Source organism: Hipposideros armiger, unplaced genomic scaffold, assembly GCF_001890085.2.
Source record: "Hipposideros armiger isolate ML-2016 unplaced genomic scaffold, ASM189008v1 scaffold_28, whole genome shotgun sequence".
NCBI lineage: Eukaryota > Metazoa > Chordata > Mammalia > Chiroptera > Hipposideridae > Hipposideros > Hipposideros armiger.
This window is the reverse complement of record NW_017731378.1, coordinates 1,188,498-1,198,182: the sequence shown is the minus strand read 5'-3', so window position 1 is coordinate 1,198,182 and position 9,685 is coordinate 1,188,498. Positions and strand designations below refer to the sequence as shown.

Here is a 9,685-nt window from a genome sequence, read left to right as displayed (position 1 = left end):
GAGAGAAAGGAGAGAAAGAGAGAGAGAGAGAGAGAGAGAGAGAGAGAGAGAGAGAGAGAGAGAGAGAGAGAGAGAGAGAGGGCATTATTTCATTTGTTCAATGCAGCACCCAGTGTAGCTCAATATATGATTAGCCATGGAAAAGTAACTGGCTTTGGACCAAATGGAAGACGTCCCCCCACCTTTTTTCCCCCCCAGTGGAACACTTGGTTTGTTTCTGATGCAGTGACTCTCAGGACAGTGGCAGATTTGGGCCGAGGGGTGGGGGTGGGGCAGAGCTCCATCTTTGCTGTAACTCAAGATGAATAATTTCCTCATAGGTTTTTTCTAGCCTTTTGTGTAGAATGGCTGTCATATTGTATGCGTGTTAATCACATAACCAAAGATTCTTTTTGTGGACAAGGGAAGAAAGATCAGGCCAGCCACTCTTACTGAAGTTTGTACTCGTTTAGACCTCCAGTTCCCTGTGAAGGATTTATCCTCTTTCCTGGGAGAAAAATTTAGAATCCATGTTTTAGGGTTGCACTCTGTGGTCCAGAAGTAGAAATCAAACCCCAAAGACCATGAATAAAGATGTGCCTTATTATAAGAGAGAGCTATGATATGCCCTGGGAGAGAAGGCTCAACAATATTTCAGATACGTCATATATGCAGGTGGATAACAAAAGAAAGAAATTCTCCCAGATTTGGGGTCCCTTAGGGGAGGAAAGGAACTCTCACAATGAAAGGGGATATTTGGGGTTTTTTTTCCATAGCAGCAGATTGGCTCCAATGGGAAAGATTTCCCAATACTGAAAAGTCTGCCTGGCACTAGCCAATTTCCTTTGATACAGGTCCCTGCCCCTTCCGTCTCTTATCTTCCTTTGCACGACTGGATGTCAGCATGAGGACAGACACCTCTTGTTTTTTGAGATAATCACCCATAATTTGTCTTCATAATTCAGTTATGGAGGCATCCAACCTTGGAAAACCAAGATCTTCCCCTCCTGTTGTTATTCACATCCTGGGTCACCTTTTACTGGTACATTCATAGTCCTAAATCTAGGGATTAGAGTGGAAGTAGATGGTTGAAAATCCTTGGATAATACCAGACCCTAAACGGAACTTCACTTTCCCAGTGGTGTTTCCCCCCTGACAGCACTAGTCTGTGTGCATGTTATTCCACCTCTAATATGACTGTTGCTGAGTATTCTGCAGCTGTGTTGAAGTTATTCATTTATGTGGTTTTGGGCCAGTTTCTGAGAAACAGGCAGAACTGGAGAGCAGAAGGATCCATCAATCTTAGAGTTGAACAAAGAAAATTATGATCTTTTTGGACTTGTCCTCCACAGTGCCAGTATAGATATAAAAACACCTGAAACTAATAGACTATTGTATGCCAACTTTACTTCAATAAAACATTTTAAAAACATAGTATAGAAGTGATATAGATACAAGGTAGATAAAGAGAGCCCCAATTTTCAGGGAGGGAGCATGGGGTTGGGGAGAATTCCCCAAACTCTTTGGCTATACAATCTATTCCTTGAAGTTTTGTCTAATCAGTTTCCTTTATGTGTTATTTCTGTGGTTGGTTTTTGTATTTCTAGGGTTTTCTTTTTTTAATATCATTCAATGATTTCTAAAAACGGAACATTTACCCCACTTTAGATCAGTTTTTTACACATCTCAAAAAACAAGGGTACAGTTGGTCATCCTGGTAGTATTTGAAAATGCATATTTTGTTTGACATTATTTGTGAATTAGATTTTTCCTCCTCAAAATAAGTGTAGAAATGCTTCCATATATTTGAAGTTAGTCTCATCATTTTGCTAAAAGGGAAAAATAAAAAATGTAGTATACAGCAATTTTCATGTGAACATATATCATATAATGGTGTTTTCTCAAAGTTAGCTAAAACAACTTTCTACTGCTTCAGTATACTACTAAAGTTAAGATGATAATGTCATTTGTTTAAAAATATTAAGTTGTGATTGAAATATTTTAAAAAATATAATGAAACTAAACTATATTTTGTTACTTTGATTTCTTATACAAAATAAGGTAATAGGTCATGATCTGACTTTAATTTATTTCAAATAGCCACAAATCCATATTTTAAAATGCTTCATTTTTTTCATATACCATATTTTTATGTAATAAATTCTTTTTTATTAAATTTATTTGAGTGACATTTGTTAGTAAAATTATATAAGATTCAAGTGTGCAATTCTATAATACATCATCTGTATATTGTACTGTGTCTTCACCACTCAAAGTCAAATCTCCTTCTTTAACCATATATTTGACCCCCTTTAACCTATTCTACTTCCCCACTCCTTCTTTACCCTCTGCTAACTGCTAAACTTTTGTCTGTGTCTGAGTTTTTGGTTAGTTGTTTGTCTTATTCATTTGTTGCTTTCAGTTTTGTATCCCACATATGAGTGAAATCATATGGTTCCTGACTTTTTCTGTCTGACTTATTTCATTTAGCATGATAATCTCAAGATCCATCCATTTTTTTGCATATGACAGTATTTCATCTTTTCTTATGGCTGCGTAATATTCCATTGAGTATATATGTACCACATCTTCTTGATCCAATCATCTATTAAAGAACATATCATTTGTTTTTATGCCTTGGCCACCTTGAATAATGATGCAGTGAACATAGGAGTACATATATCTTCATGGATAAATCTTTTCAGATTTTTTAGGGAGATACCCAGAAGAGGGATTGCCAGGTCATATGGTATTGTATTCTTAATATTTTGAGGAACCTCCATACTGTTTTCCATAGCAGCTGCACCAATTTACATTCCCATGAACAGTATATGAGGGTTCCTTTTTCTCTACAACCTCTTCCATACTTGTTATTATTTGTCTTGTTGATAATAGCCATTCTAACAGGTGTGAGGTAGTATCTCATTGTGGTTTTGATTTATGTTTCCCTAATAGCTAGTGAGCATCTTTTCGTATATCTGTTGGCCATTTGTATGTCTTTTTGGGAGAAGTGTTCAGACCCTCTGCCCATTTTTTAATTGGATTGTTTATTTTTTTGTTGTTGAGTTGTATGAGTTCTTTATGTTATTTGGATAATAGCCCCTTATCAGAAGCGTTGTTTGCAAATATCTTCTTTCATTCAGTTGGTTGCCTCTTTTGTTTTGTTGACCATTTCTTTTGCTGTGCAGAAGCTTTTTAGTGTGTACAGCCCTATTCTTTTTTTATTTTTTTTTTGCTTTTACTTCCCTTGCCTTTGAGGTCAAATTCATAAAATCCTCTCTAAGACCAAGGACCATAAGTTTAGGACCTATGCTTTCTTCTATGTAGTTTATTGTTTCAGGTCTTATATTTAGGTCTTTGATCCATTTTGACTTAGTTTTGGTGTATGAAACAGATAGCAGTCTAGTTTCTTTCTTTTGCATGAGGCTTTCCAATTTTCCCAGCACCATTTATTAAAGAGGCTTTCTTTTCTCCATTGTATGCTTTGGCATCAGGGAAATATTTGTCAAAAATTATATATATATATATATATATATGGGTTTATTTCTTGGTTCTCAATTCTATTCCATTGGTCTTTGTGCCTGTTTTTCTGCCAATGCCATGCTGTTTTGCATATTAGCGCTCTGTAGTCCAAGTCCAGGAATGTGGTACCTCCAGTCTGTTCTTTTTTCTCAAGATTGTTTGGAGATTTGGGGTCTTTTGTTATTCTGTACAAATCTGATGATTGTTTTGTTCTATTTCTTTTTAAAATGCCACTGGAATTTTGATGGGGATTGCGTTAAATCTGTATGTTGCTTGGGGTAATATGGCCATTTTAACTATGTCGATCCTTCCAACCCATGAATACGGAATATCTTTCCATTTCTTTGTATCTTCTTCAATTTCATAGTTTTCAGTGTATAGGCCCTTCACATCCTTTAAGTTTATTCCTAGGTATTTTTTTTTGTTGTTGCAAGTGCAAAAGGAGTTGTTTTTTTCATTTCTTTTTCTGAAATTTTATTGTTAGTATAAAGGAATGCAATGAATTTTTGTACATTGAATTTGTATGTATTTGTTTATTGTTTCTAATTGTTTTTTGGTGGAGTCTTTACGTTTTCTATATAATCATGTCATCTGCAAAAAGTGACAATTTGACTTCTTCATTCCCAATTTGGATGCCTTTTATTTCTTTCTCTTGCTAAATTCTGTTCCATAGATTTCCTTACTAATTTCAGAGCTAGGAATGTTTTAATCATTGCAACTTTTATTGTATATTTTTATAAATGGTAGATGAAATAAATGTCCCTTCATCACTCCAATTTCTCAGAATTTTCTTGGCTTCTTCAGATGAATGTTAGAATGCTTTTATAAAGTTTCAAAACTATCTGCTGGGATTTTTTTAATTAGAATTTTATTAAACCCATAAATTAGTTTAGGAAGGATAATTGATTTTCCTGTCCAGGATCATGCTTGGTCTTTTCCTATATTCAATTTTTAAATATTTCTCTGTAAACTGTATAGTATTCTATATGTGAGTCCATTAAATTTTATGTTTAATTATAGATTTTATAGATTTTCATTGAGGGAAGTGGGGTAGGGGTGTGGGGAGAAATGTTCCTAACTCTAGTTTTCCTATTCTTTTTATAATGCTACGTTTCATAAGGAAAGGTTGTTTAAGGACTTAATTATCAATCTATAGCAGAACAAATTATCTGATACATATGAGGATCTTCAGATTATAGTGCCATGAAGAACCATTTTCCAACTTCTAAAGCGCCAAGTTAGATGTGTTCTCAATTGCCTGTCCAGAGCCTTTTAGCCAAGCAGGGCATTGATGATCGTATTTTCCTTCTAGTTTCTTTGTGAATGCATAGCTGTCATCATCAATGACTATTGACTTCAAGTTCTTTGAGGCACATTCAGGAGGATTGGAATATATTAACCAACATCAGCATCAAAAGTCTGTTCCTGACTTGCCCATCTGGACAATGGCATTACTGCCATTAAAATTTCAGGGTCCTCTCTTACACTCTTTCCCCTTTTAAACTCACCTGCTAAGTCCTCTGGAGTGTGCCAACAGGGTTTCTCAATTGTGTCTTTTGTTCATTCTCACATTTCAAAATCTCCCATCTTCTACATTCATCCCCTGCCAGTTTGTCCACACTAGTACCTTTCACTTTTACCATAGCCAGAGTGAGTTTCCTAAAATTCAGATCTGATCCTGATACCCCCTCTCTTGTTTAAACACAGGATAAATCCAAGAAATATACACGAAGAAGGAGCTGGCTACATTTTATAATAATATGTCAAGTGGGGTCATACAAATGTAAATAGGACATGGACTTGTACTTATTTCTTAAGGGACAAAGGCCAGATGTGTTAGCAGGACAGGCTGGCCTGATCTCCTGCCACTCCCTTACCTCTCCTCTTGACATCCAGCCACACTGGGCTCCTGAGAACACACTCACCTTGACTCTGCTTTGCTTTGCTCAAGCTGTTCCTATGCCTATCCTGTTCTTTATGGCAAAATCCTACCCTTCTTTCAATGTCAGATTCAATGTCATGTGTGATGTGGGCTTTTCTCAATGCTTATCTCTCTTCTAACACCATAGAAGGTAAGGCCAACTGCTCTCCCGCAGCAGTTAGTTTGTACTAGTCGCACAGCATATAGAGCAGCGGTTCTCAACCTATGGGTCGCGACCCCTCTGGGGGTCCAACTACCCTTTCACAGGGGTCACCTAAGACCAAAAAACAAAATGATATTTACATTATGATTCATAACAGTAGCAAAATTAGAGTTATAGAGTAGCAATGAAAATAATTTTGTGGTTGGGGGTCACCACAACATGAGGAACTGTATTAAGGGGTCACGGCATTAGGAAGGTTGAGAACCGCTGATAGAGGCTCTGATAACTTATGGTTGCTGTGTGGGTCTTCTCATCTTTATTGTGGTTGTCTCATAGCAGAGGCCCTAAACCAGTCACCTTTTTATACCTGCTCCGGAGTATTGTCTAACAAATTGGTATGAAATGCTCAAGTCTGAGAGAGGAAGCCAACAAGCAAAGAAGGTGCTCAGACCCTTATTCTTTTTCTGATAAACATGGTAGTGTTTGTGCAAGGCAAAGATTCAACTGTTTTTTGCATTTTAGAGTTGTATTGTACTTCTTGGCCTCAGTGAAAACAGCTTGGAGGCAGCATAGGATTCTAGAAAGAGGGTAGGGTTTGCAATCAGAGAACCTGGGTTTAGTCTGCACTAGTTCTATGAATTTAAGCAAGTTACATAACCCCAATGAGACTCAGTTTTCTCCACTATAAATTAGGAGTATCTACTAACCAGCGTTATTTACAGGGTTCTGTGACATTATATACACAAGAAGCTTTTATAAAAGAATTTATAATGAGAAAGCACTATAAATACCAGTATTATTTTCATTATGGTTATTTTTATATGTAAATGCAAACAGTTTTACATAAAGTAATATTTCTGTTTCAGAGATTTTAGAAATTATTTTTGAGAGGTAAAGCTCATGTAAACATATTTTTAAGTATTTTATCCCTTTTAAAAAAAACGATACTTGTATCTAAGTTTGTCTAGGTCTTGTAATTTTTAAAGTATTCTGGGGAGGGAGTGCGAAGTTTCACCTCCCCTTCTTTAGTTTTGGGCAATCCTACTTATAAGATTATCATCAGGTCTCCACTGCTTAGTTAATATATATATATATATATATATATATATATATATATATATATATATATATATGGAAGGAATAGTGTTTTGGATGCTTATCCATTTTCAGTCTTCCTGTATTTTTCCATTTTTCTCCTCGCTACTCAAATAGGTAGCTGGTTGTATGCTTATTGACTCAGAGGGAGCACATGGCAGGATGGAAAAGAGAAGCACAAGTCTTTGTGGCTTTAGAATTCCAAAGGGAGAATCCTAGGCACAGGGCCAGAAATAGTGAAGAGAGTGGAGCTACCCTCCCAGTCTCAAGACAGTTTCCTGGGCTGGGAGAAGGAGATGAGGAGATGAGAAAGAGAAACCCATGGGTTCCAAAAGCAGAGGGTACCTGTGCCCCGCTTCTCAAAGAGTACTACTAGGAATTCTCTTAGTATTACTAGAAGCCCATAAAAATGGGCTGTTTAAGGTGTCTGGAGTTACTACTTCTCTGTCTAGTAGGGAAGTTAGTAATCTGTGTAATAGCATTAATAATATCCACCTCACCAAGCAAAGCAATTTTGAGAATTTTAAGAAATAATATATGTGAATGGCTGGTACTACGTAGCTACTCCATAAATATTGTATTTCCTCGAATCCCCATTTATGTTTGGTCAGCCCATCAAACCAGTTCCATTCCTTGATCACCCCCATGCTCCATTTCCCAGAAGGGGCAAAAAGGGCAAAACCACACAGACAAGAGCCAAGCGTCCTCGTCCGCATTTCTTCCTTCTCCTGTCCTCTACCTCTTCCTGATGCCCTGTGGCATCTGTGAGGCCTCGGTCCTTCTTCCTGGCCCTTTGGTTCTAGAGGAACCTCTAGGAGCACAGGTGGGTGGTGAGTTGCTAGCAAGACTGCTGTGTGCTTTTCAAGGAAACAGGTCTGGTCTCCCTTTGAGCTGAACATGCTTGCAGATGACACTCAGTTCTCTGCTTAGCTGCTCCAGAAACGATTGAATTTCTCTGTGTGTGCTCAAGTTTCTACATTTACAGCCCATCACCGAGGCATATTTGACAGTGCTTTATACTTGAATGAATAAATTGGGTTTTCCCATGCTTTTTTCAAAAGGAGAGGTCTGAGGTTTTTTCAGAGGCATCTATTGTGTTGTCATCCTTGGGAAATGTTGTCTTTTATTTGTTTCCTAGTGGATCTCAGAGTTCTTAGAGAATCGGAAATGGGACAGATAAGTATTGATGACAGGCAGTAAGGTGGGAGCTATCAGTCATGGGCTTGGGAAGACAGACATAGGTAGGATGTCATATTGGGATCTTGATTTCCAGATGGTGAAGGATCTGTGCAGAGCTGAAAATATGATTACCTTTACCTTCTGCACAGTTTAACTTCCAGTAGCTGTGGATAGGCCATGATTGTGGCAGTGGACCCTCTCAGAAAGCATAGCTGCCCAGGGGTTGGCCTGATCTAGGACTCAGTTTATTTCATTTTAACCCTGGGGATACGGTTTACTTTAAGTTGCAATATTTTTGTTCTTTCTGTTCCATACAGATTCATGAAGGTGGCAGGAAGCACAGTGGATGCAGTTACCTGGCAACAGTAGGTATTCACCATTTTTGCTCTTATTATCAGCTGCTGTGAAATGAAAGATAATTAGTTGTCATGAAATATATAGATGACATTTATTAAGCTATCCTTCATCCTCCAAGAAAAAAGTTAAAACTAACTCTAAAGCTGTTCTTATGACTATCTCATAGTAATATAATTTTAAAAAACCACACTGACGCTTTTGGAAAGCTCAACTATTATGTACACTTAAATTCACCTGTCATCAGTGAACAGGTAATGAAGATCTGAACATGCCACCGTTTCACCACAAGCTTTACCTTGGGAATAAATTTCCTTAAGAGAAGAAATATTATTAATTACTCAATATACCATGTGAAAATAGAAACACTTCATTATGTTAATGGCAGCGGTCTTAATCAGCACCAAGAGAGTCACTAATATGAAGCAAGTAAAAAAAATATATATGAAGGGAATGGAGCAGCTTCAAGAATGAACCCCAACATTCCAGGAAGAAGCTTACAGTGACAAAGATGTGTTACCCTAAGAGGAGATTGATTGGTAAAGATCATTATCTGATATCTAAATTTACATTTTCTTTAAGTCTCCTTATGGCATTTGGGTTGGACTGCCCAACATCTTATAATGTCTCATAATTTTATACTGGAATCCTGCTCTTCCTTTCAGTAAGAAATCTATCCCACAGCATCTTCCAGATCATCTCTCATCTAATGTGGTCCTCATAGCTCAGATATGTGCTTCCATTCTGTGCCCTCATAGCTGTCAGCCATGGCCATCTTTCTCAGTTACTCTACCCCTTCCTGCCTAGCTCTTGTCTTCCTCCATCTTAAATGGGTCACAGTATTCCTTACATATTCATGACATGTGTGAAAGAAAGAGAAGCGGACAAAATCTTTATTAAGTATCCCAAAAAGGATTTTTGGTTTGTTGGTAATCAATAACTTCAATCATAATGGAAAATATTTTATTCTACATTAATACTTTAAGTTTCTTTAAATGACAAATTCCAAATATTTTCAGAAATTATCCACCTTCAAATTGTTTTTGTGTGCCATAGATTAAGTCTGAAGATCTTGTCATTGTTTTGCTTAAAACCCTTCAGTGTCTTCCCTTTGCACTTAGACCAACAGCCAAACTTTCTACTCTGTCCTACAGGGAAGGCCTTTTGTGTTTGGCCTCTGTCACCTCTGATCACATCTAGTGCTACTCTACCCTTATTCATTCTGTCCCAACACACTGGTGGTCTTTCAGTTCTTAGAAGGTTCGCACGCATATCTGCTTCAGGATCTTTGTACACGCTATTCCTGTGCCTGGTATGCTGTTTTCCCTATTTTTTGTGTGTGTCTGGCTCCTTTGCATCTGTTAAGAATCAGCTTCCGGGCCGGCCGAGTGGCGCGATGGTTAAGAACTCGCTTGGGACGCCAGAGGGCCCTGGTTCGGATCCCACATATGAGGGCCAGTGACACTGCCCTC

General features: G+C 37.5%; 1 protein-coding gene across 2 annotated transcripts in view; it reads left to right on the top strand.

Moving 5' to 3' along the window:
- Positions 1–9,685, top strand: part of HPSE2 (heparanase 2 (inactive)) — a 575,409-nt gene that overhangs the window by 366,834 nt on the left and 198,890 nt on the right. For both annotated transcript variants that reach the window (XM_019636465.1, XM_019636464.1), the window contains one exon: positions 8,177–8,224. In XM_019636465.1, the coding sequence (XP_019492010.1) occupies positions 8,177–8,224 (48 nt within the window). The remainder of the gene's footprint in view (positions 1–8,176; positions 8,225–9,685) is intronic.